The sequence below is a fragment of the Toxotes jaculatrix genome, chromosome 21 (genome assembly GCF_017976425.1).
Source record: "Toxotes jaculatrix isolate fToxJac2 chromosome 21, fToxJac2.pri, whole genome shotgun sequence".
NCBI classification, from domain to species: domain Eukaryota; kingdom Metazoa; phylum Chordata; class Actinopteri; family Toxotidae; genus Toxotes; species Toxotes jaculatrix.
Window position 1 is genome coordinate 18,457,577 of NC_054414.1, and position 27,855 is coordinate 18,485,431.

General features: G+C 44.0%; 2 protein-coding genes across 3 annotated transcripts in view; one reads left to right on the forward strand and one right to left on the reverse strand.

The window, feature by feature from the left end:
• Positions 1 to 44: 44 nt before the first annotated feature.
• On the reverse strand, positions 45 to 5,056 carry stx4 (syntaxin 4). The gene is made up of 10 exons (XM_041029291.1): positions 4,873 to 5,056; positions 4,176 to 4,280; positions 3,646 to 3,745; positions 3,377 to 3,451; positions 3,220 to 3,290; positions 2,746 to 2,854; positions 2,246 to 2,319; positions 1,716 to 1,853; positions 1,520 to 1,630; positions 45 to 1,338 (listed from the first exon to the last, which is right to left on the reverse strand). Exons 1-10 carry the CDS (start codon positions 4,900 to 4,902, stop codon positions 1,258 to 1,260), a joined length of 894 nt encoding a protein of 297 aa, XP_040885225.1. The 5' UTR covers positions 4,903 to 5,056; the 3' UTR covers positions 45 to 1,257.
• A 1,111-nt stretch (positions 5,057 to 6,167) lies between these two features.
• The window catches only part of LOC121175495 (rho GTPase-activating protein 44-like), a 56,326-nt gene continuing 34,638 nt past the window's right edge, over positions 6,168 to 27,855 (forward strand). For both annotated transcript variants that reach the window (XM_041029272.1, XM_041029273.1), the window contains exon 1: positions 6,168 to 6,442. In XM_041029272.1, coding sequence (XP_040885206.1) covers positions 6,390 to 6,442 — 53 coding nt within the window. In that variant the 5' untranslated portion in view covers positions 6,168 to 6,389. The remainder of the gene's footprint in view (positions 6,443 to 27,855) is intronic.

Consider the following 27,855-nt stretch of genomic DNA (forward strand, 5'->3'; position numbering starts at 1 on the left):
TAAACACAAAGGTCACATAATTAATGATAAGAGACAGAAGAATAGAACATGGCAATATTTTATTTTAAAAACAAATCTACATTAAAATAAACGAGTAATGCAAAAGTCAACAGCCGTAGAATTACACAGTCGCAAAGCAGCTGCTCTGCGGTGCAGACTGGACCGAGGACTGGACATCCTTTAACATAGAACAGTTTGGGCTGATTTTATTTTTCGATCCAGATTTGTCACAGCAGGTACGGTTTGTCTCCCTAAACCTGAGGGACAAATGGAGACTTTGCACAATGTGACAAACTGGTGAAGAAAAATAAAAACAGGGTAAAGACAAATCAGTGTTTGTGTGTGTAAGTACAAATAAAATAAAAACTCAGTCCATCCCTTCTTGACAATGTTAGTGGACAACAGCACACTCTCACCTCGACATAACGAAGAAGGCACAGTTTGGAAAAAAAACAATTTGATCTTGTGTTGTTGAAGAACTTTTCTCGTAGCAGCTTAAACAACGTTCAAATCATAAATACAAACTGGTAGGACAAATAAAAGCTGTGACTTCAGCACTGAGACACCTCTGAATTTCAAAAAGAAAAGGGTGGGGGGCTGTTACTTCACAAAAAAAAATCTGTATTTACACCTGTCACATGAAGGCAGTTTGAAACAACTTTCAAGTTTTAAAAATCATCTGCATAAAGTGTCTTTAATCCTCAGCAATATAGGTTATGTACAATTATATTAGCCTGTAAGATGAGAGAAAGCCCTACTCCATTAAAACTGTTTTTTTTTGTTTTTCACACCTCGAATTCATCCAGAAACAACAACGTAACAAGAATCAACGCACATTTTTCCTGAGTACAGTATGTTCAGCGCCAGTGTCAGGTTCCAATACTGCAGTGTGCCGTGCTCAAGGCCACTTAGTTCCTCTTTTTTTTTTTCTTTGTTTTTTTTTTTTTTTTTTAAACATAGGCGGGGAGGGGGCTCTGATGTAACAATTCACAATTTGTCTTTGTGTTGTTGTAGAGATGGGGGGGGGGGCAATAAACCAGGTGAGATTGTGGTTGTTTGCGAGTTAAAACAACAGAGAGCACATCTCTTCTTAAAAACAACAACACAAAAAGGCTCATTAGGAAGGGAGGGTTAGAGGAAGTCAAAAGAAAAAGACCATGTGACCATGTGACCTGTACATATCTGATATATATGGGCTGATATATTTACATGATGGGGGGATAATGCTGTTCTGCCGCAGACTCACACCGCCTGGTGTTAGGTGCCGAAGGTGGTGACCAACGAGATAACTAAGATGAGGATGAGGATGGCCAAACAGATCGCGATCCAAATCTTTTTCTGCAGCGGGCGACAGAGAAAAAAGTTCATTAACATACGAGCACAATCAAACATTTTCCTCCCTACTAAACAAACCATCAGTTTCTCATAATTACCAACTAAACCATGTGACGTGAACGCAGCATTCAAGATATGTTAAGTGTGTAAAATGTGTGTGTGTGTGTGTGAACCCAAACTGCACCTTGCGTGCTTTCTGCTGATATGTGACGGCCTTCTCTGTGTTCTCCTTTGCTCTCTCCACGTAGTTAGCAGATTGTTTGATGTTGGTTTCGATGTGGTTGACCATCTCCCCCTGCAGGAGACAAAGAAAAATATCAGGACCAGACGCTTTTTCAACCCCGAACGAGCCTGAGACACCTCCGTCAGCGCTGCTTCACCTGAGCCTCCACCTCCATGGCAAGGTACTGGAACATGTCATGCAGGTCTCTGATGCTCCGCTCCAGCTTCAGGATCTCATCGTGCCGGGACTCGATCTCATTCAGAGCCTGCTTTGTAGCTTTAGCGTCGATCAGGATCTGTCCCCCACAGAGCAGATGTTTATTAGATGTGATGCATTATACTGAAAAATCTGCACGGGGTTTCATCTACGACAAAGGGCACATCAAAAACCAGCTGCTTTCTCCACACTATGAGCTACTGTGATACTAAAGACAAATCTATGGGCTGCACATGATTCTCCTTCACATGCTTACCAAACTTGTTGTCCAGGTTGAGCGACTAGAGAGAACAAATCATTTCATACATGTCATTTAAAAGAAACTGCAACCTAACAGCTTCTTGGTTGCGGTGGCATTGCAGTCGCAGGTGGTTGATCTGAAACTACGTGTTTGATTCTGTGTGTTGTGGTTTCCAGGGATGCAGTTACGTTGACGCCCTCCTTTTCACTGAAAAGGCCATGAGTACTCACATTCTGAGTGAAAACATCCGTCTGCCCACTTTCGAGCATAACATCCAGCTCCTCGTCTGACACGTTGGTCCCAGCTGAGAGGAGAAGTGAATCAGATCAGAGTTTTAGAAATGCTGCAGGAGAGACGCTGAAGATGGAAATAAAAACAGTCCCTCTGAGGAGAAAGCTTAAGTCTTCCTCAGTCTTCGGTCTTCGCCTCCTGATAGTCTGCTTGGCTAAATAAATGCTAAGACACACTTTAGTGTTTTAACAGTTATTTTCATGATCAATTCATCTGCCATTTATTCTTTCCATTAAACAGAAAGCTAAAACAAAAGGGAGGGGTTAAAGTAAAGCAGAACCCAGTGTTGAGTAAAACATAACAGAAAGAGAAAGGAGAACATGTCACAACCAAAATCCGGGGGGCAGGGAGGGAGGGAAGTGATGAGTTAAACTGTACTTTCCCTGAATAAAACTGCAGACCACAGACACAACACGCTGACAAATAACTCCGTACTCACTAATTTTGAGCTGCCTCTGTATTCTCTCCACGTTGCGGTCTCTGTAATGGGCCTGGATGGTGTTACAGTAACCCATCAGCTCCACAAACTCTTTAGACAAGACACCGTGCTGGAAGGAGACAGAAAAAGACTTTTAGCTTCTGAACTGTGTTGATGAAGAGTCAATGCCTGACCTTGAATTCAAGGATAACTCACTTGTAAAAGCCAAAACTCAAGCTTAAACCACAACTACATGAAGCCTTTTTTTTCTGACTGAGCTCTTACTCTGATTATTAGTGAACTTAAAAGGCTTCATGCAGCTGCAGCTACAAATGTTTGATGTTTACAGAAGTTATTAAAAGTGATATTTTAAGATGTGATGAGATGACATGAGATCTGAGGAAACTTAAAATTTAATTTTAAGGTTGTTTCCACAAAGAGACCAAGACTTCATGTGAGGATGTTGTGGCATAAAAGCAGTAACTTAGGCTCAACCTGTGTGCGTTGCATCCGAACGTTTATGGGTATATATTTTCCATCATCATCTCCTTTCTTGGATTCAATACCTGTGGAAAGATAATTAGATAAATGTATATATCAAGAAAACAAAACAAAAATAACCAGTGTTCACGTCTTATTCATCAATACTCACTCTTCAGTTTTTTCTGGATCTGACTTGCCAGCGTTTTTATCTCCTCTCGAAGAGTCTGTAACTCTTTCTTCATACCTAAACCAAACAGCTCGTGTGAGTCAGTGTGAGTCTGTGTTGACTGTGTAGACATTAATGACATGCCTGACAAAAACTGTTCACTTCACTGTGCAAGACTTGTTCAAATCTTTTCAGTTATTCTACAGACGGATCAATGTGTGGGATCAATACCCACGTCCTGACCAGCTGATGGCCTGAGCGAACACACTTACTCTCCTCTGGCAACGCCACGCCCAGCACAGTTTTCTGTTTGTTCTCAAGGTCAGAGACCATCCTCTTCAGACTCTGCAGCCCCTCGTGAATTTCTTGCGCCTACAGAAGGAGAAGGTAGTTGTAGTCTTTAAGTTTTAGGTTTTAATAACTTCACAAATCTCATTCTGTGCAGAGTTAGTTTAACTCTGGTTTGAATTGAAGATGTTAGACAATCTATCAACAAATAGTTGGGGCTGTATCAAAGTAAATAACACTGACAGTGTAACCATGATGCCTTTAACTCTGAAATAAACTGTGAGCTGGTTAAAGGCAGGAACGTAACTGAGAAGAGTCGCAAGTGTAGTTTAAGATTTACTGAGCTGAATGTGATGTGTGAAGGATTAGTAGAAACTGAAATGTTGGCTAAACAAAATTTAAACCATGTGACCTTCTCTTCCACTTAATGCCTCAGTACTGCACATTATCCCTTTCACACAACTCCTTTTCACTAAAATAAACTGGTTACAGAAATTCAGAGATGCACGGTCACCTTTCTGAAGAAGGCTTCACTCTCCTTCTCCTCTTTGGCTGAAGAGGCTCCAGGTTTGATCATCAGAGCTTTGCCCTCCTCATCCTCATCTGAAGTCTCGGGATTCTGTCGCCATGGTGACAAAAAATAAGTGAAGACAAAATACAGCCAGTGCTTTCTGGAGCAGATTTTTCCAGAGAAGCTAAAAGCCAGTTTAAAACACAGCTTCAGGTCCGTGAACCCGATTAACACACAGGAAGTGTGATTTCAATGTTTTTATCCCACCCAGACCCCATCAGATCAGGTCTACTATACTCAGACTTCAAATCTGGACTACATTAACAAGGAGAGTGTAAAGCCTGTTTAAAACACACGTTCAGATGTATGAAGCCTGTGAATGGGTCGCTGACTGAAACGTCGCTGCTTTCTCCGCATCTTAAGCACAACAAACTAGAGCAGCCCTGCCCTGTCCCGGCCTGGCAGATCCTCTGAGGAGGAACGGAAACTGGAAATAACCTGTGGTTAGAGTTAACGTTCAGACACAGAAAACTGTGAAACACGGTTGTTTTAGTCGCTTGTTTTGATTTACTCTCTTAGTCAAAGCTGTCGCGGCGAATTACCGAAGTTAAAGACTCTTCCTCGACACAGGGAGTAAACTTGGCTAAGTTAGCAGGCTAGCGCGCTAACGCTAACGCTAGCCGTTTACTGCCAAACTCACGTTTCCCAGTTCTTTCGTCCGGTCCCGCATTTTTCAGGCTGAAGCAGGCAGTCAGATGTCGGAGAGGCCGCGACTCTACGCCGAAGTGTGGTGAGTTGTTCCCAACCTGTGAAACTAACTGTAAAAAGTGTGATAGCCTTCGACTCTAATGTCATCCAATAAGTAAACTCCACTTCTCCTTCTTTTGAGGTGTATTGACGGTTAGCAAACAACGAATTGGTGCATTAATGCCACCAACTGGTGTGGAGCGTGAATCACTATGTCCAGTATTTACAATAATCAATAAAACAAAACCAAATAAGTTAGTCTAAGATACTAAAATAATACTTTAATGGGAATAAATAGGATTCAGTGAGTTCTTCTGTTCTCTTTGTCTGGTGCTGCAGTCTGAGGGACTGTACTGTGAACTGCAGGAGTAGTTTCTCTCCAGGGTTTTATATTCTCTGTGAAATCCATCTGCTTCATGAGAAACTCTGGAACAATAAATGCTTCTCCTGTTTAATAGACCAAACTCTGATACATCTGTGTAGATCTGGGCGTACACTCGTGTTTATTCAAAGTAAACTGCCGGCCCTTGATCTTCTTTTCTAATAATGTAAAATCTGCTGTGGTGGTTTTAAAGTGTCTTGTGTTGCGTGATCTTGACCGTGGCCCTGTAACTTTACTAAGTAGCCACAAGATGATGCTATTTGCCCGCACAGGCTGGTTGCACCAAAGCCGACGCCACAGCCAGTTGAGCTGTAGTTAAAAACCTGTCACTGAGACTGGACCTGCAGAGGAGAATTCACCTGAACTGGCAACAAAGCTGATATAGATAATGTATAGACATATAGATAATAACAGCCTGACATTTCGCTGTAAATGTGAATAAAGTGTGGTCATTTTTATTTCACAGGGAGAAAAACTAATTGTAAAAACTGAAATCTTTGCTCTGATGTCAGTTATAGTCAGCATATTTTTGTTTGTCTTTTTTACTAGTTTAAAATTCTTTAATTTTCTTGGCCTAAAAAAAGTCAAATTCAAAAGCACTAAAACATATTTGGAAAAATCCCACAAAACTTAATGTAATGTTTATTACATTTTGAAACATAAACTCCTCTGGAAAAATAATGATAAACTAATTTAATCCCTGTAAATCTTGTGGTTTAGAGTGAATGTGCGGGTCTGTGGAGAAGAACTGCGATGCAAACTACATTTCCCATGATGCACCGGCGGGGAGCGTCGTGTCGCCAGCGAGCTGTCAGCGCCGGGGGAGAGAGAGGAATTGGTCCAGCATCTCTTGGAGCGGCGGAGCGGAGCGGGTGACAGAGACACACCGTCCTCATCAGCAAAATGAGGAGGAATTAGCTCAGCGACCGTCGCTGTCGTCCGTGTTCCCGCAGCGCGATGCTCGGACCGGATGTTTAAAGACCGAACCTCCCTGTCTGCCGTAGATCAGCGCGGAGATCCGACTTGGTTCTATCAATGAGATATGTGGAGTGGCTCTACCGCTCGGTGGTAACGCAGAAAAACACAAGATGAAGAAGCAGTTCAACCGGATGAGACAGCTCGCCAACCAAACAGTGGGCAGGTAAGAGGCGAAATTGTGAAATGTTTGTTCGCGGCACCGAGCCGGAGGCTTTAACGGGCTCCGGCTCAAACAGCCGAGGCAGGAATTTTGTCGCTTGTGTTCGGCTGCCAGCTTTTGCGGCGCTCTGTCATTCACTCGATGGGCTTTTTGCTGCTCAGCTGGTTTGATTTGCACAAAGCATTAACTGTCAGTGTGGGTCACGGCTGCAGTGTGAACGCTGTGTGATTGATTGAGCTCAGCGGGGAGGAACATATCCGCACACGGCTGAGGAGGGAGCAGACGTGGTACCCAAGGAGCAGGGCTGCTGCCCACTGACCAATAACATGGAAGCACAGGGCGGGCCCCGGGCACCCTGCTTCGGGGAGAGGGGTGGGGGTTGTTGTTGGTGGTGGTGGTGGTGGTGGTGGGGGGGGGGGGGGGGGGGGGGGGTCTACCGGCCGCAGGCCAAGGGGCCTGAGAGGTCAGGGGGGGACCCTGGGTTATATTGTTTGAAAATCATAGAGCTCAGTTAAAGGAGGAGTAAGAGGTTTTTTACCTGTTACCTGTCTACCCAGCTGGAGGTGGGCAGACAGGTGGAACCGTGGGGGTTATCTGCATGGTTGTGATGATTGACTGATAGAAGCGTGTGAACGTGAAATGAAAGTGGCCCAAACATGGAGCCCTGTTGAATACACCAATGATGGCAGAATAATTAAGTATCACTGTTACTGGCTTTTAAACGTATATTTGACCCAGTGGTGGAGACTGTGAGAACTCAGTCGTGTTTTTCAGTGTCTGTAACGTTCAGGAAACCTTCCTCATAGTTTTACGGATGTTCCTGTTGTACTGAATGTGGTAGGTGTCAGGTGTCCTCATACCCAGGACCCATAATCTTCAGCTACACCCATGGACACGCCACCTGTACCTGTAGTATCTTGACAAGTTCCAGGTTCGGTTCCCACATTAAATGATTTTTACTGTTTCATTCCAAGCTCCAGAAAAGCTTCTTTTCTAATCGTGGAAGTTAAAGTAGAGTCCAAGTTCTGTTCAGTGCTTCACACTCTGTACCATTCAAACACGTTGACACGTCATGGTTGATGAACGTAGAAGTGATTAATCCGAGTAAATCCTGTCTGCACGAGGCTGCGACAGATAGTATGTAAATATCAGAATACTTTAGATTAACGTGCTTAGGTTTCTGTGATTTGATTTGTTATCAGTGTGTCTTGTTTTTCCTGCCAGGCTTGATGCTGCTGATAAATCTAGAGTTTGTTAATCTCTCAGTGAGACCTGAGGCTCGCTAAACTGGAGTTAAAAAGTACATGACCCATTTTGGCTCCCGTAGTTTGAAAAACAAGCTCTATATGAGTCTTTCAAGTGCAATTTGATCCACATATCTCTGTTTTGTTTTTTGTTTTTTTGTTTTTTTGTTTTTTGGTACAGACGTGAACAGCAGTTTTGTGTCTCTGGTGTTGTAGCGTCTTTGAACCTTCTGTCCAGATTAAACTGTGCAGGGAGGAATCACAGCTAACCGCAGCTCAGCTCTCAATAGGTGCTGTTAGGTCTTTGTCTTTCCTTCTGTTTGTCAACCCCACCCTTAGCTTGTAACTGAAAGTCAATGTCATATGTCAACATCGCGCCCTCGGCAATTTGGATGAAGTGTTGTTTAACCCCTTTGTGATTGTTGCGTAACAGTCAGCATCTACAGACGGCAGAGATCAAATCAGAGCGCAGGTTGATTTGCAGCCTGTCACTGCCTGAGGAACTCGCTCCAGGTTTATTTTCAGCCATACGTTGCTGAGGTGGTGTCAGTGCTCTATAACCTGTTTGTTTTGCTCGGCTCGCCGCAGAAACTGGCCATTCTGCTGTACCGAGAGGATTTTGTGTCGAGCTACAGTATCTTGTACCTTGCTCACCCACACTGGCTGCAGGCAGAGGCGGTGATACAAATCAATGAAAGAGGTATTACTGCAGCTAATACCCAGCAGAGTGGACTTGGCAGAGGTATCAGAAATCCCTGGAGGACATTTATCCATTACAAAAAAATTACTGGAATCGTGCCTTACTGGTGCTTGAAGGGACAAAAGTCCTAATGTGCTTTAACAGATAAAACCAACCAATTATTTGTAAGTATATAAACATTAAAAAAAAATATGTGTGTGTGTGTGAGGCCAGGTGCTTGTTTATTTCCCCTCATCTGCCTGAGAGCTGGAGCACCAGAGCCCGGTGAGGCGGAACGTCCCGGTAATGAGTTTTAACCTGTATCATAAGAAGCAGAACAGCAGGGGCAATTAGTCATATTTAGAGGGTAGAGACTCCGACACGACGCCTGACGGCTGGACACACACAGGTAATTGGTGATATTTCCTCCATGACCTTGGCAGCCTGCATCACCTGGTTTGTTACAGGGCTTGGAAAACTCAACATACTTTATTAGTGACCTTATGTTTTGCAGATTTAAGAGACAGGAACATAGAAAACTAAATGTTTTAGACTCTCGGCAGTGTTAGCAGGTGTACAGTAATTATCATTTACCCCTTCATTTGATGAATGACCGATGATTTTAATAAAAGCACCTTAAATGTAGGCTAAATTTGACACGTATTAATTTCATTTTTTTCCTGTCATAGTGAAATTGTATAGAGCTGATCTGAAGTCAGCTGGATTAGTCATCTTTTTCCTCTTTATTTAACCAGGTAAAAGATTAAAATATGTTAAAAAAGAAAAATAAAGTAAAAACAACAGAAAAAAAGACAGTTTCATCCTGTTTTCAGTGTTCTGTCTATTTCAGTTGGAATGTTTTTATCCATCAGCTGTATTTAAAACGTCCGTGCTTGCTTATTCCTCTCTCGTGCTCTTTATGTTATTTCCTCTGCCTTTATTTGGCGTCAGAGTAACATTTGGAGCTTTTTAAAATGTCCATCTGTCTTTATGGTGCAGAAAACACGCACACGAGCATCCTCAAACTAATGAAGCGTCTCCCTTCAGGATGACATTGCTGCATTGCTCCAGTTAAGGATATAGGTCAAGAGAGGTTCAGACACAGTTAAATTCATCTCCAAAACAGTCAGCCTGCACCATAATCCTGTGTAATGCTGCGTAAACTGTGTGACTGAATGAAAATGTGTAACTCTCCATGAGGTTATGGCAGGAAGGGGACAGGCTCTAATCCTCTTTTGGCTCCGTCACTTCTTCTGCAGAGTATTTTTAACTCATCATCTCATTCACGTTTGTGTTGGCGCCAAAACGAAGGAGACTATTTGTTTGACTTGTGGGTTTGTGGTCAGAAAATTCTCTTAATGAAAACACGTCTCCTCCTAGAAAGCAGAAAATAGATGTTAGTCCAGGTTCAGCAAAGGAGGCCGAAGAATGTCAAGGTGAGATAGAGCTGGAAACAGGAAAAATCTATCAAAGATGCTGGGAAATGGATTTCTAATCTCCATCAACAGGCGGGAAAATTGTTTCTTACTGTCACTGTATTTCGTTCAGGCTGCAGGCGACGAGAGTGTTGTTTGTATTTGCTCAAACATCTAAAACCATTATCTACTGTCAGCCTGTTGGCTTTGGTGATTGAAGAGAGCGCAGTAAATTGCATGGGGGTTTTTTATAGCAAACAAAAAAAAAACCAGACATGCCCTTAATGGCTTCATTATTTGTGGTTTTTCATTTCAAGCATTATTGTTTCTCCTGTCATATTCTGGGCTGCAGGAACAAATTTCTGATTGATGCATGAACCTGTGGATTCTTTTGTTTACCGTGGACCTTGACAGCAAACCGTTGGTCGCTGGGCTTGGTTGTTAACTTTCGGTTTTCCTTCAATAAAACCTGGGGAAGAACTCGTGTAACCAGCAAACCTCGTTAGGCTGTATTCGACATTGTGACAGTGGGGACGGAGGAGGACAGGATGTGTTTGATGCACATCTAAAGTTCAGGCAGGATACCAGGAGTATTTTAGAGTATCCTCTGACAAAGTGTGTGGAGCGGGATCTGCTGCTTGAGCCTGATTATCTGACTGAACTGTCCTTCTGGTTTCACTTCATTATTCAGTCTGACAGTCTGACACTGATTTCTGTTTGGGAGCCGGTGTTATTTTACCCTAATGAGTTGGCAGCGAGTGACATGTCTGTCTCATCCATGTCATTTTCAGATGATGTGGAAGCTCCAGTTGTTTTTTACAATGAGCACTTAACTCGGTGGACTCACAGTAACCTGCACATCTGTGTGAATCTCGCTCGTCACCATCTTTGCAGCAGTTTTTCTGTTTGTTACGTTACATAGTTTGACAGATATTAATTATTTAAACAGTAAAATGTTCCGTTTTGGATTCTGAAAGTCTACAGAAACTGCTCAAGACCCCTTACTGACTTGATTGTCAGTAATTGATTGGTCTTGAATCCCCCACAGTCCCTCACCTCCTGCTGTCTGGACGTCTCACTGGCCTTCCTCCTCTAAGGAAAGAACCTCTTTGGTTCTAATTAAGAGCTCCTGTCCTGTATATATATGTCTGATTAGTACAAATGGCTCCATAGAGGTGAACATAAATTATCCTGATGTGTTTTTTTTCATCCTCCTCAACTGCAGGACCATTCTGCTGAAAGATAATAAACCCATTTGTCTGACATGCTGCTGTATGTATGTGTGCATGTGTGTTAATTCCAGCTACATCCTCAGGATTTGATAATTGATTGCCCTTCATTTGGAACATAATCAGTATTCATAGCAAGGCTGCTTTAACAGTGGGAATGTGCTGCGCTGGGAGCAAAATGGAATGGTTCAGGTTTGTGTTAATGGCAGCCGGGTCAGTGCGTGGCTGCCACAAGCTGCTCAGGGTGAAAGGGTGAAGAAGAGGCCGAGGTAACAGGACCCGACGTGGATGACATTCTGTTTACAGCGCGGAGTGTTGCATCTCTCCGGGCTCCTCTGAGGTGTTGCTTCTCAGTGGGTGGGAGAGCTTTTGTTATGAGCATCATTAGAGGCATTACTGTCGACCGGCGGAGATGTACTCTCACGCATGGGCTTGGTTGTTTCGTACGTGTGTGTGCACCTGTATGAAAATGTTAGGGTGTAATGTGTCTGTGTGTGTGTGTGTGTCCGAGTCTTCCTTATTAATCATGATGAGTCTGTTAATGAGGAATTCCTGTAAGCAGGTGGAAGTTGACCCACAGCTTCGCTGTAATTATGAGTGTGAGATGTAAGCAGCTCGTCGGAGCCGTGAGGGGAGACTGTCAGGGTGTGGTTAGCTTAGCTTAGCATAAACACTGGAAACAGAGGGAAACGGTTAGCCTGGCTTTGTTAGAAGTGTCCGGACTGCTGGCCAGTTGATCGGCTGAACTTTGTGTCACTTGTTGTTGTTGTTGTTGTTCTCTGTTTAATTAAATGGGATTCAGCTGGAAGTTGTAGCTGGTAACCACTGGTTTCACCAGCTTTAGTGACAACTGCCGAAAATGTACTGGTATAATTTGTTAATATTTAAAAAGACCAACGTAGTGGTGAGTCTTGCTCCAGGTAAACAGTGTAGGTGATTCCCTTGTGTGTGCTTGAGCTGTCGCTTGCAGGTGGCTCGGCAGTTGATTAGTTTTATGACAGACGGGTGGAAGATAAGAATCTTAAAAATTCATGCTATACTCTGTCAAAGAAAAATTGCAATTAGACTTTTCCCTCACATCCTTCTGTCCTGCCTGGACTGGAGAAAGTCACGTTCATATTAGGAACACACACACACGTGTCACACACTCATTTACCTGCCTCACCTGTCTCTCTGTCTCGTCTTCGTCTCTGTCCTCTCTGTCTCACTCCGCAGCCTCTCCATCCTCCAGTGTAAACTTTACTTGGTGAAAGCGCTGCAGCTTCTGAGATGGTGCTTTGACAGCTCTGCCCTGAAGGTAATTAGCTCAGAGAGAGGAGATGATGCGGTGGCTCCTTTGACGAAAATAGCTTCCTTTGACACAAAGAGCGGAGGTGTTTGATTATACATTCACCTTCAGCTCATGGAACTGGATCACGTTTTAGATTTAATGACTCACAGACGTCTGTGATTCTTCCAGTCAGCCGTAGACTTTGGGTTAAACGTGGAAGGAAAAGGCGTCAGGGTGATGTTTTCTCGGCCTGTCTGTCAGCGCTCCTCTGGGACATCAGGTTTGTGGGTGAAACTGAGGGAGTCACTGAGGGAGATGTCATTGCCAGCGGAGCATTATTGAAGGCACTGGAGTGTGATGATGGAGACGCCGCTTCAGGGTGTTGCTGAGCCACCGAGGAGCCGACAGACAGATGCCCAGACTCCTCAGCTCTGCTTCAGAACAGTTTTTCTTTTTTGTTACGTGGCTCTTCAGATGAACCCGGTGACACTGCTGGGATGGTTTTATACTGAAACACTCTTCTCTAGTCATATCCGTTTATTTTGCCAACACTTTAAGGACATTCGTGAGAAACGCCTCATGTGCTGCGTTCTTAACTCTTTGGCTCTTCCTGACCTACAGACCCGGAGCAGATTTTAAAATCAAAATCAAGCCTCTTAGTGGATCCTCTCTGTTGGCTCACATCTTCGTCCGGTGGCGTGTTAATGTGTTAAAGATGCACATAAGAGATTTACTTCTCTGACTAGATGTTCGTACTGTAGATGTTGAAAAATAAAGAGACGTCCTTTGTGCAGTGAACTGATGATGCATCAGAGCAAACCACACTGACAAAGCACAGACGGTGGAGAAGCTTGGACAGTGGTAAATAAAATCAGTGGCAGATCATTATTATCAGAGACAAAGCAGCAGCACGCTCGGCTGTGTCTGGCCTGCAGAGCCTCTGCAGCTCCCTGACATTTAAGAGCATTTTAAAGTCAAAACAAGTTTGATTCATAGTTTTTATTCTTTGTGAGAAAGAGTCCAAAACAAGGACAGCAGAGTCCACAAGTCCTGTGTGCATGTGGACACACGGCGTCCCGCGACACACCCATGTCACCATGGCAACCCATGTCCCTCGGTTTTGTTGGCGCTGACGTCACCCGCCCAGCTTCAGCCACACTCCACCTATCCTGTGCGCCAAGCACCCACCACCACTGAGCTGTCCTGGAAACATTAGCTCAGCTGTGACCGGGCCCCAGGCCTCTGTGGACTGTTAAACAGCCTCAGCTGAAACCCGAGTGCTTCATCAACATGGGAGCTGAGCATGAACAGGACAGGAAGTGACATCACGAGGCAGAGACTGGGGGGGGGGGGGCAGTCCCACAGCTGCAGCAGTATGTTTTCACTGCTGTAATGGACACTGATTGGGAGCCTGTTGTGGAATATGAATTCCACTCGAGTGGCCGTGTGTGATGCCAGCGAGCTGATGTCTCATTCAGAGCTGTCAGGCTGAGGTCCCACAGGAAACGCATCGCGTCAACATCCTGTCATTCCCCCGACACAAACCGGAGCGCTCGCGTTGATGAGGGACGGTCCGAGGCGGCCACGGGTAAACATTTCCAAACCGTGATGGAGAGCAGCTTGAGCGGATCTGACTCGAACTGAGAGGCGGCGGGAGAGAAGGGAGGCACAGATCCTGGGCTGAGGTTCAGGGACAGGTACACGCAGGAAGTGCCTGAAAGCAGCAGTCAAATCCGAACACACAGACAGAAGACACACATTTTTACGTTCAGTGTGACTTATCCTCTCTGGGGACATCATTATCTCTGTGGCACATTACGAATAAATGTCCATAAATTTGCTTAGAAATCATAGAAGAGAAGCCCAGTGTTTGACATTAAAAGCCTCTGATCAGTTTGAACTCCGCTCTGTTGTCAGGCACATTGGAGACGACACGGTTAAAATCTCCCTCTCAGCCGATCACAGCTCGGTTGATGGAGTAGAGAAGCCGTCCTCGTTATTTACACATTATCTTGTGTAGTCGGCTCCCTGAGTAGGAGCCAGACTCATCCGTTTCCCGCTCTAATGGGAAGGAGTTTTTACTCCTTTCTTGTTACTGGCCTCTGCCTCGGCATATCCGTCTCTTTCACTCCCTGCGGTGAAAGGCTCTGGCCTCATATCTGCAGCCTCTCAGTGGAGGGTGATTGAAACAGGCCATTTCAGACTCAGGCAAACGATGCAGCGAGCTTTGCTTTCATCTTCTGGGTTTGTCGTTTCAATCGAACAGAAAGGAGTTCAACGGGAAATTGAGAGGGAAAGTGTAATCACTGCAGATGTCACACAAATTCCATCATATTGTTTCTGATAACTTGACTAATTCCTACAGTATAATCAAACTTTGTGAGTGTGTGTGTGTGTGTGTGCAGGCAGAGTGAAAGTTGCCTGGTGGCTGGAGATATTGTTCTGCACGTCTCCTTTGATCAACATTATCCACACTGTTAATCTACCAGCTCCATAATTGTCATAACTTGTAGTAACTTTAAAACATGCAGCTCTTCGTCCGGTTGGAATATGAAGGAGCAAATTCCCTGTGTGATGGAGTGAAATATTCCTCCTCACCTCCTTAAACATGAGCAGTGCAGGAACAACACCCCGGCCGGCTGTTTGAAGCTGCCACGCTACCTTCTCCTACTGTACCTGTTGCCTTGTTGCCGCCACTCCCATCTGTGTCTGTTAAACTTTAATGGGAAGTCAAACCCTCGGAGCTCAGGTGTCATTGTCGCTGCCTCGTCGTCCCTGGTGTGAGACGAGGGACAGGGGTGAAGAGGACAAGTCCACATGAGGAGGGAGGGAGGGAGATGTTTCAGCGAGCGTTTGTTTGGTTGGAATGAGAATTGATCAGTCAGTTAATTGATCATCAGAATCCGGAGCTGGTGTTAACAAATCCCGTGACTATTAACAAGTTGCTCAGATTTTTTTTTATTCACTTCTGGTTTGTTTCTTTCAATAAAATTGGATCTGATCTAAATGTGTAAAAAAAAAAAAATTGTATCCGAACGCTTGTTAATGCTTTGAATTGCAGGCTGTGCAGGATTAGCAAAGACGAGTGCAAGCTGCAGTTACTTTGGTTTTTAACAGTCAGTCTCTCCTCCTCTGCAGGGGCCCACAAATGTCTTCAGTCTGCACAACTCATAAATAACAGCAGCGCTGCTAATGTGCTAACGGAGCAGTTCAGCCTGAACCACGACTGTTGTCTGTAATAAAGAGCTTATTTTTGGCCAGGAGTGGCTGCACAGAGCTAATTGTCCTCACACAACATGTAAATGGGTTCTGCTGCTTTTTGTTCACTGCTGTAAAAATAAAGTGGTAAACTGGAGAAAGTGGGACAAAGTCAGAGACGCAGTCATCATTCGTCTGGATGTGGATCAGCTTTACCTCCTTTATTTAATCAGATTGGATCAAACTAAAATACTCACCTTTGTCTAACTTTGTTGTTAATGAGTTAGAGATTACTCATCAATCATTAATTTACAGCAGGTGTTACTGAAGTAGTGCAAACTTATGTTTTCATTATAGATATAAAACATTTTAAATACCTTTTTATTGAAGATTGAATATGATTTTGTTATAAATACGGTGTGAATGGTTGTGAAGCTGCAAACCTGAGGCGCTCAGAGGAGAAACATGAGTTGACGGGTGTTTAGTGTGACTCATTCATTTTTAATGATCTAACCGTTATTTATTTGCCATGACCACGATCTTCCTCCAACCTTAACTCTGTCGCTGGTGCTGCGTAAAGATGTTGTAGGAAGTGAAAAGTTTAATAAATCTTGGAATTGGATGAAAAAAAAAAAAGTCACAGACGTCACAGACACGACAGGTGAAGAGGGTAAAAGTGATGGTGAATTTCCAGAGCAGAAATCTGAACATGGGATAAAGCCAGGTTCAAAACTCTTATTTCATTTTGTTGATATATTAGAGCCAAAGCTTTTTACAGAGGGGATTTTCTTCTCTTTTTATGACTCCATAAATCAGAAAATACTATTAACAGCCATAAAAAAATCAATTTCTGCCATGTTTTTAGGTATAAAATATATAAATCAGGCTATGAATGATCTATGAACAAACCCTGAGGTAAAAACCTTCAGAATATAGAGAGAAATAAAACTGGGAACCTTGGTGAATGTATGTGCCACTGAAGTGGAGAAAAGAACTCATTTAAAAAAAACAGCCTTTAAAGACTTGAATCTAGAGACACAGATAGACAAAGTGAAGTGAAATAAACACCTAAATGTGTATTTTGGCCGTTTTCTTTCCTCTGTTCTGAAAGAGGACATGTTATGGAAATTTACTAAATTGGCCAGTGCGTGAAAAACAGCTCCTTTGCCTGTTGTGTCTTGTCTTAATTAATTGCCAGTTTCTTTCCTTCCAAATGAAAAAAACTCTGGGGAAAAAAAAACATGCTGACAAAATGAGTTTTGTTGAAGTTGAAATGAATCACACGCTCTTTGCACCACCCTGCTCTAAATCATCGCAGCGAACCACAGACGAGGTCCCTGCTGTGAACCTTCAGGTCCAAACCGCTGCACAAAGCAACAGAGTCAAATCCAGTTTGACAGCAGACAGACGAACAATTCAAGTGGGATCCAGTCAACTCATCACACACCTGGTGACACAGTCCTTCTCTCAGGAGTGTGTTCCTCACAGACGGGGTAACCTCAGACAGAACCCAGACTGTGAAACACCCCCTCTGTGCGACATGTTTGTGTTCCCAGTGTTGACAAGACGCCGCTTATTTTAGCTCCGTGCTCTGTTCCACTTACCCCCTCTTCAAAAATAAGTTTTGTCTGGGAATAATCAGCGGAGCAGCTCTGGGATAAGACGGCTTAGTGGCACATAAAGATGTCACTGCCGATAACACGATGCTTCTGTAACAAGCCGTCACACGACAGGGGCGCACTTAGCCACCATCCTTGTTCTTTGTGAGCCTTAAAAATTATTTTGACTCCGTGTCTCTGTCGTTTAGTTCAGGATACGAGAGGAGATCAGGTTTGCGTTTGGTGCTGGTCACTGATAAGACCAAAGGAAAATGGTTCTTATACCCACGGAAATGAAAGGGAGAAATGTTTGGATCCTAATGGCAGAGATCACTGGATGATGAATGAAATTAATCTTAAACATATAAACCAACAGTCTAAACTCCAAACACTGGGAAAACTGAGAGTTTGAGAAATAAAAGCATTGAATCTTCACATTCAGGAGGCAAATGTTTGGCATTTTGTGTAAAAATGACTAAAACAATTATTCGATCGCCAGGATTTTCTCTTTTAATGTAGAATATTTTGCTAAACAGAAGTTTAAAATGCCCGTTGCATACTCTTCATGTGTAATGTCAATCCCACATATCAATGGAGAAGCAGTGGTTTGGCAGGAACTTTATGACTCAGTAGCTGAGTCACAAAGGAAACTCCTATAACTCAGCCGGCTCCAGGAAACACACCGACTCCACTGAAGCAAAGAGGAAAACATCCAACTTCAACACACAATTATAAACATTTATCCACAAACAGTTCAGGTCTCAGCTGTGGTTAAAGTGTTTACGGGGGTGTTACTGTGACGGACAGGTACCACAGCCCGTCACGGCGGGCTGGATCGGTGGGGGTGTGTTCTGTCAGTGAGCAGAGAAAGTGATGAGTGATGAACAGGTAACAGTCCTGTTTTTGGTCTGAGTATAGTTTTAGCTGTGGCCTGTACATCAGGCAGTTGTCAGTCCGAATGCTTCAAACGTCCCTTCAGAAATCTTCAGGTGACGTCACGATGCTGCAGTAAATCCTCGGCTCAGAACTGAACAAAGACTTAAGTCGCGGCTGTGGCAAAGGAACCCTGCCGCGTAATGAGACTCGGCCTAAAAAAGCTCCCGCTGACCCTCCTCTTCCCTTCAGGAATGACAAACCTCCGGTTCACAGACGCCGGAGAGGCTGCTGGGTTAAAGATACACGCCGTTCATCATGCACAGAGGCTTCATGTCACTACACGCTGCTCTTTTGTGACTGTGACGGCGGCTGTTTGAGCTGATTTACTGTCTCTGTGTGTCATCATACGTTGGCTTCAAGGTCCTTCCTGTGTACACGACGGCAGCGTCACTGAGGCGTTCAGTCATTATGGATGTAGGACGACCCCGAGGCTGGTGGTCGTGATGACTGAGTGGGATGTTGGCGTTTTTCAGAGGCTGTTCAGTGTGAGTGTTTACAGGATGATGTCAGTATAGAGCCTGTGTCAAAGAGAAAACCGCTGCGTGATTATGTTTCATGACTGTTAACAACTCCTTTCAGAAACTTTACTCGTTTTCTGTGGAGTCTTGTCGACGTCTGTTAAAGAATATCCACGTGTGAAGGTTTCAGGCAGCTCCTCTGGCACACTTAACAAAGCTCTGGCCCACTTTGTGGACCGGCTAAGTGGGTTTCTCTGTTTCTGGTTTCCTGCTTTTCTCACATCGACTCTGCCTGTCCGTCACTGCAGCGACACGTTTCGAGAAACAGGAGCTGGATCTCGGAGAAACTCCAGATTTAGTCATTTCAAATTAGTCAAATAAAATGCAATATACGCACAAGAACCTCTGACTTCACGACTAGCAGATTGATTTGTCATGAAGAAATGGTGGCGTGTCCCTTTAAATCTTATTATACTCGTTCTTTAGGAGCACGTGTTCATTTATAAACAAACTCTGCATCTTCAGGTCTCTGGGTCAGTGCCTCTAGACCGGCTCAGTGTCCAGGCAGCCTGAAGGTAAATGATGTGGGAGATGACTCACCCAGTCGGCCTCCCCCCCCCCGTCCCCCATCCCCGCCTCCGTCCCTTGCATGTCTCGTCTTCACCCTCTCAGGGTGAAGATTTCTGCAGAGTGTTCGTGACACGCAGCTGATTGAAGCTGTGATGAACACATATAATGGAAAATGTCATTTATGTAACACTGTAAATAGAAATTATTTCCGTGACTCTGGACAGGAAAGGTTCCTGCACATTCACATCAGACTTCTTCTCCTGCTTTGATGCTAAAATTAGAGCTAAGTTAAAGCACTTTTCACACATGATTGAGAATATTACACTGGCATTTACAGCGTGCAGGTAAACAAGACTATTACATGGACACGTTATTAACACGTCTTTCTGGATTCACTGTAACGCAGTTAGATACAAGCAGCTGAACACTGGAGAACGCTGCTCGATGATCCCACAGGTTAGAGGAACAGTTCTCTTTCATGTGGCTCTAAACTTTCATGGTCACAATCATCAACGTTCTGTCTGAGACAAGGTCTGTTGATTTGAAAATAAACTGGTTTATTTTTCTTTCACTATTTCAAACAGTAGTTTGCATTTTAGGTGCACAAGAAACAGAAGTGTGCACAGATCATCATTCATGGTTCCCAGAGGATGAATCCTGAGACACTCGTTAGCATGTAAACATGCTTAACTTGCTAATGCTGTTGACATGGTGATTTCAGTGTTTGTTGCTTAGTTTTCTTCTGTTTTGTGGATATAAATGTAGATGCAGGTCATGGAAATGTGCCCCAGCATGTTGCAGCGCCCACCAACATCGATCAGCATCTCCAAGAAGGCAGAATACATAGATTGCATGGAAGTGTCAACATTGGTTCCCCTCGTTAAAAACCGCCAAATTCAGTTGCATTTTTAATGCGTCAGTGTCGCCTCTTTGCAGTGATGGATGACTTACTTTGGTTTAAAACATTTGTTCTCAGATCCTCCTGTAGCGAAGCTCCCTGAATGACTTGTAGCTGAGAAGAGCAACATATGCTTCCTAATATCATAGCAGGTGCTCTTCCCACTGCATGCGGAGAAGCAGACTTGTTATGGTGTGTTAGTCTTTTTTTCCTGCCTCCACCCATCAGCTCTGCATTTGTGCTGAATTGCAGAACAGTAGTGGTTCTTACGTATCCACCACCTCTGCCTTTGTCTCATGTTGTTCCAGTGTTGAACAAAGCGTGTGTGTGTGTGTGTGTGTGTGTGCGTGCTGTGTGCTGCCTGAGGGCCTCTCCTCTGAAGGCATCTGGTGCCCTGTTGGAGAGCCTTACGATGCCTGATGAAATCCCAGCGGACATTTTGAAAACACAGAACGCGCTCAGCACAGTAGATGAAGCGTAGTGACTGACGGATCATGTTCGGTTCAGAGCTTAATACGTTGATTTTTTTCTCACCTTTTTCCTTCTCTCCTTGTCTCCTCCTGTCCTCTGTCCTTTTGTCTTCCCTTCCTCCTGCATCAGCGACCTTTTCTGGCTCATGATCAGATACGTATCAGAGCAAACATGCATGTTTCACGCCATCGTGCTGAAAACCGAGAGTGCAGTGAAAGGAGAGCAGAGGAACATGACACACACATTGTTTGCTTTCTGTTAACACATTCACTGATGCAGCGCAGCCAAACACAGCATAAGCTGTTGTTTGAGGCTTCCGTCCCGATCAGCAGTGATAACGGCGAAGAATATTTCACCGTTACAGAATGTGGAATGTGGGTCGCAACAAGGAAGTGAGGCCTTGCGGGGAGCGCCATAAATATCTCTCTCTGGTTTTAATGGTTATGCTTTATTAGGGCCGTGTGTCTGTGCAGCTCACAGTAACAGGTCCAAGGAAACCCAGAGGAGCTCAGAATAGCCCGAGGCAAGGTGTTGCTTCATCTGCAAGAGAAGTTTCTTCTTTTTATTCCATCAGGCGTTGTGGGGTTCCTTAAAATGAAAAAAAAAAAAGAAATACAGAGAGACTGTTCGGTTTAACCCCTGCTCACTCAGAGATAAAGGGACATAAGTGGCCCTGAAACACATTCATCTTTTCAGGTCATTGTCAGAGAGGTTTCCCTAATACTCCGGACAGTCTTACAGCATGTACATAAGCTTTACAGTTACAGTTGCTGCCTGTGACATGAGCTGGGATCAGAGCCTAAATCCAGAGCATCTGGGACAGTTTATCTTTACAGCTTAGTTTAGCCTAATGGGTGGTGTGTTAGAGTCGAAGCACAAACAGTACGTGATGCCGTTCACTCCATTTGTCTCAAGAGGGATGGAAGAGATTTAAAAATGATGAAGAATCGTTTTTTTTTAGTAGTTCTAGTCCAGACAGGCTGAGACAGCAGCAGGACAGAGAGGACGTGAAGAGAGGACAGAGAGGACTGATGATAGAAGAACAGTAACACACTGAATCTGAATCTGATTTTTGATGCAAATAAATGAAACGTTTGTTAAAGTCAGACGTCTGAGAGAAGAAATGGCACATTAGCAGCAGCACTCCATCGTCTGGGAAAGAAAAAACCAAATCAATGTCCTAAAGTAGGCTAACACAGCTGCAGAGCCTGGGAATGACTCTCTGTGGGTTCATCACTACAAGCAGCACCTTTCATTGTTCATATCACAAGACCTGAGAGCCTACAGCCATGCTTCCAGCTCTAGTTTAGCACGTTAACTTGTGCTAAATAACACTGAGCACTATTTATAGAATGAACACAGAGCTGTAGTAGATACTGATTTATCTTTGTGAATGTAAAGTACAACCCAGACAGACAGAAGAACGAAACCCTCACTGCCAGATGTGACCTCTGAACTTTATCCCTCTACCTGTGCCACTAAATGACACAGGTAGGCATTCATTCATTCATTCATTCATACATACTTAGGTGTCACATACTTTGACCAGTCATCTTCTCCATCAACACGGGATGTAAAACCACATTCCCCCCGTTCAGGAATGTGGCCCGGTGTCGCTCTCCCCCGTCACTCTGCTGTCACTTCTCAGATGAACACATAGTGAGTAGACGCCTCGGCGAAGCGTCACCTCGGCCTCGTAACTCAAACAAAGACGCGACACAGCGCGGCATGTTATGTGCTCTCATCGTGAGTTTAGTTTATGCTCTGAACTCATGTTTCCCGTTGTTTGAGTGTACTGACGGGCCTCTTTAACCATCCCACAGCGTGGGCACGTCATCACATGCACACTCTGACACGCCTGCGTTCACCGTGTCTCGTATCATGATATTTATTTAAAAATATACACGTCTTTGCCATCTGATGGGAGGTGCCGGGTGTGCGTAGCATTGTGTGCAAGTGTGTTCTTATTGTCTGATGTGTGCGTCTGTGTCAGAACATCATGTCAGATCTGTTTCTGTTTGTCACCATCGTTTACGGAGGAGAATGGAGAGAATGTAGGTTACAGTGAAATTCTATGATTTACATTCTTTAAAATTTCGTTTTCAGTAAATGTCGACGTACAGGAGCAGGGGATTTGGTCTTGTACAGGTGAGAGCAGGGCGGATTTCTTTTGTCCACACACAGGCATAGACCGTCCTCTGTAGCTCCTTTATTTTGTCATTTGTAAACCTAAGTTACTTATGACCAGTCCACACAATAGATAAGTTTATTCTGCCAAAATCCATCTGGTTTTATGCTGTTTCCCTTTTCCATAGAGAGCTGGGTTGTATCACAGTGCTCTGTGGCTGAATGGGAGCAAATCCCTAAAGCCAGGTTCTAAAATCTGGTGGAAATCCTGAAACCAGAGTGGAGTGTGCTGTAGCAGCAGATTCATGCCCATGGTGTCAGACTGACATGTTCAGCGATCACACAGAGTGTAAAACATGTGCTTTTATATCATTTCGGAAACTGAGCTCAGCCAGAAGTAATTGATATCAGCTAAACAGCAACTTGTCTGATGCAAAACCTGTAAATCTCCATGAGTGCCGGTTAGCATTACGGATGTAATGGTTTTTTTATAGTCTGTCGACAGCTAAATATGTAAAACTGCATCAGATTAACATGAATAGAAAACAGATGTATCAGTGAGGTTTACCACAGATGGAAAAATAAATAAAAAATCTGGGTGCAGCTGCAGTTTTTTACAACATCAAATGAGGTTTTCAGACGTGAGATTGTCCCGTTACAAGCTGCAGAAGTGACGCTCAGTCTGGACTGTTCACTGTCACAAGATGCTGTGGAATGCACGGATTTCTCCTCCAGTCTCACTGCCTCCCGTGTTCCTCTGCACCGTAGGCCACACATGACTTTGATTTTTATTTTTTTTTAATAAATAAGACTCGTTTGTTTGTTTGTGGGGATGAGAGCATCATCGTTTTCAGGAGGAGGAGAACATTATTTTCAGAAATAGAAATTTTGTTGAGTCATTTACAGACCTGATTATTACATTACACATGCAGTCTGATCTGGAACTGACCTCTGAGGACACACATCTTTATTTTTAACTACTTTTTAGGTATTTTTAGTCTTTGTTATGAAGAAATATCTGGAAGTGATTAAGAAAGATTCAACAGTTGCCCCCGTCCAGGACGATGCTGTGTATGGTCTTAGCGCCTAAGCTCCGGGGGCGTCGTTATGAGACATGTTTCAGTGCTGATGGCCAGAAGCAAACAGCTGTGGTTGTAACTCGATTCATTCAACTGCCTTAGAAGTAAATCATAAGTATGAGCCTACTGCTGCGTCTTTAAATTGTTATTTTGAAACGACAAACAGGTCAATGGACAATTTCTGTTGTTGTCTCTGTAAAATACAGACACTCAACACATAATTACAAGTTTATTTAATTGCACTTCCTCTACCTGTATTTCTTTTAAATATTTAGTCTGTATTTTCTAACAATGGCTTCACACGGAGGAAGAGCTCAGATGTGGTTTATCACGAGTGTGTAGGGTGACATATTAACAGCGTCAGAGCATCAGACGACTGAGACTGAGAGACATGTGACCTCGTCTCACTCACATGGTACATAGAGCAACAGGAGGCAAACAGAAATATTTGCCTCAAACTCTCCTGAAAGCTGAAGTTTCTCCTTTTGCATAATGTTTCAGAAATCTGCAGCAACTCTGTAAATAACAGGCTCGACAGTGTCATGGTAATAAACATGACACTGTCACATCTGATAATAATAATCAATGATAGGTATCAGTCTAATGGACACACTGATAAAAGAAAAATAACCCATCAGTTAGTTTTTTAGTGCAACTAAACTTTTTTAGTGCATTTTTTTTGAGTTTTACGGTTTAGACATCTGCCATCAGATAAAACTCTAAAACAACAAATTTATGAATCTGTTTATTCTTAAAAGGAATAAAATACTCAAATTAAATGTTCTAATAAAAAAACATTTAACAACACAGAATAAAAACTGGCCCATGGTTGAACCTGACTGCTGGACCTGGAGGGTGATTTTTGTATTTTTTGCTTTCACTTCCATCAGTAATAATAATCAAGTCAGTTTCTGAGATTTACCTGTCACATTACCTGACAGCTCTTTATTTTCACGTTGTGTTTCCAACTTGCTGAATGCAAAATTTAACACAACAAAACTACAAAATAAAAACCCAAGAAATAATGAACAGTAAAACTTTTTGTGAATTTGTTTGCTCATTAAAATCTGTTTGCTTCCTCTGAGGTCACAGATTTTATTAGTTATCAAAACTCGGTGTGTACTTCACCGACTCTGTCTGAGCTGGAAACAGCTGCTGGACCAATTAATCTGATCTGACAGTGAAATGTGACATCAGTGTTGCCGTAATGCCTGGATTCACGCCGGCTGTCTCCTCCCTGCTGTGGGAGTCGCACGTGTTTGTGTTTGTGTGTAAACTCATAATTCATGTGTACACATGCTGTGTGTGTGTGTGAGAACATAACATGACTGACAGTTACAGACTGTACTTAATGAATCACTGGTGCTGTGGTACCTTTGATCATTTGTTTTTGTAAATGTTGTCTCAGAGCCCTGATCCAGATCCCAGCTGATCCAGATCCCAGCTGATCCAGATCCCAGCTGGATCAGCTGGTGCATCTTCCATTCACCCTTTAACACTCGTGTTAAGAAAAATCTAACCACAAGTGTTTGTGACAGAAACACTCGACCTGTAAAAATATCATCAGCTCTTCATTCAGAGCTTCATCAGGCTCCTAAAAACGGGCCAAAGGCTTAAAAACAGAGTTTGTGCAACATGTCTCACACAGTTTGCACCTGTCATCCCTTCATTTCAGATTTTCTGTCGTCTTTCTTCAGTGTAATGAACCCTTGACTGAAATGTCTGGGTCCTGTTCACCAGCCCGTTTCTTAAAGACGATTTGTGAGCAGCACTTACACAAAAATCTCCAACGCTGCTGGCAGTGTCTCATTTCACAAATCAGCGTCTCTCACAACGTTTCAGATAAATCAGCCTGTCCTGCAGAGGACACATGCACGGGTCAGAGGTGTGGCGTTTGCTTTGATCTGTGAAACATGTCAAAGTCAGCGACAGGAAATGATCTCATGCTGTAAACTGCAGCCTGAAGTGAATCTTTCCATAAAATGCCACTCAGAGAAATGAGAAAGGACAAAGGCTGAGGCTGTCATGTGAGCAGTGAGGCACTGGCTGTATGGTGGAGGAGGAACGAGGTCAGCGGTATCCACGGCGACAGCCCAGCCTCGCTTTTCTGAAGATATGAGAGCAGAGGCAGGAGAAAAGGAGGAATGAGCCCGTACGACTCCATCACTCCTGGACTTTCACAGATCTCCGTTCGTGTTGTTAGCCTTCAGAACACTCCATTTAAAACTGCACAGCCTGTGTCAGTTTGACAATGCTGTCACTGCTCCAGGGCCCTGCACCATATTGTCTCGTCCCGCCTGTCACCTGCTTGAGTTATTTCATGGCTCTGGCGATGCCAACGAGGACATAAAGGCGTTTTTGTTTGCAAGGAATTTCTCACCCTTGGTGCATTTTCTAACTTTGGGAATGCTTTCTGGCCGTTCGTCTTCTCTTTCTCCTTCTCGGTTATTAGTCATTCTCTGTAATTGTTGAGTATGATGAGAACTTGGCAGGAGAGAAGCCTCCCCGTCCCAACGCTCCTGCAGAGACGAGTCCAATGAGCTGTCTTTTGCCCGGCTGCCAGAACGCTGTGTGTTTCCTCAGCTACACCGAGCCAGGACAGTTGACAGTGAGTGACGAGAGGCTTCGACAGAAGCGACAGAAGTTTACAGAGATGTAAGGAAGGAGGGAGGGAGGGAGGAACGGAGCTGGAGGGAGATAAAACAGGACAGGCAGCGTCAGAGCTCTGGCCTGCCTGCCAAAATATGTGAGACCCTCGTACGCCCCATCGCTGGCTCTGACCCAACTTCTGTTGAGGAGAGAGGGTGGGGTGGTGGTGGTGGTGTTGGGAGGAGAGGGCTGGATAAACACAACATGTCTGTAGCAGGATGAAGAACAGCCACTTCACCAGATGTTCAGTTGTCTGTGGGAAAGCACCTGCAGAATTTGTTAACATGTATTAGCATTTAACAGCTCACTGCCTGTATTTGCCCGGTGGGGTTTTACCTGTGCAGCCTGCCTGATATAAACAATGTGCCCGAATCTGTAAATTCAAAAACAACTAAGGCAATCACAGCTTTGCAGGCGGGATTAAGAACGAGGATTTCACCTGCGCCGAGCCAGAAAAACGGCCACAGGCTTGGATGGAACAGATGCAGCGGTGAGGTTGTTTTAAGTCGACGTACAGCTTCTGGATCAGCACGTGTTTTCAGCTGCCGTGTTGTGTTGTTGACTCTCATTCAGCAGACTGCAGGGACCAACAGGAGCTACTGCAGCGTCCAAAAGGCTGGATGATGAATTTCTTTCCCCCTGTGCGGGTGCAGAAACTCCTTTCCATCAGTGGAGTCGGAGCACTGAATGATGTTAGCACACAGAATATGTTATACACAGAACCATGATTATTTTTTTCTCTAATTTCTGCTTTTTCCTTCCGAGGTTCTGGATCCTTTTACTTCAGGAATCTAAAAACCCCTCAGATGAAACAAACCTCACATCTTATGTCCAACCAAAGGACATAACTGAGAGGATGCACTTGTCCTATAGATAAACGCTGGTTGTTCTTGCCTGCACAGGCAAACAGAGGTTGGAGAGGACTGTGGGAACACAAAGCAACAGAAACAATATATACACTCTATGGGATTGTGTTGCTACACACTTGTGCTGTCAGTGAATCTGGAGTTGTTGTCCCACATTTCAGTGTCTCCTGTGTCAAGAAGCACCATCACTCTTATTCAGGCCAGCTGTGTAAAGACAGGAAAATAAAGCCACGGGGTCGGATCGCATGCCAACACGAGGACGCCTTGTCTGTGTGTGTGTGTGTGAGTGTGTGTGAGTGTGTGTGAGTGTGTGTGAGTGTGTGTGTGTGTGCCTGTGAGTGTGTGTCTGTGTATGTGAGTGTGTGAGGTCTCTCCAGCTCTGCTGTTGTGTGAGGAGACAGTCGACAGGCTGAGTGTGGGAGAGTTCAGACAGGGCGGCAGCGATGACGACAAGGGCAATGCTGGTTACTGCAGTCTCACATGAGCATCATGTTTGTGTGTGTGTGTGTGTGTGTGTGTGTGTGTGTGTGTGTGTGTGTGTGTGTGTGTGTGTGTGTGTGTGTGTATGTGTTTGTTCCTTCTCCACTGTGAGCATCGGATGCATGTCTCTGTTTTACATCACAGTAAAGTTTTTTTCTGTCGGACGTTTGAACCTTTGGATTCTGGGAAACAGTGATGGACATTTTACACATAGAACAAATGAATGAACTGAATTAAGAGGATCAGTAG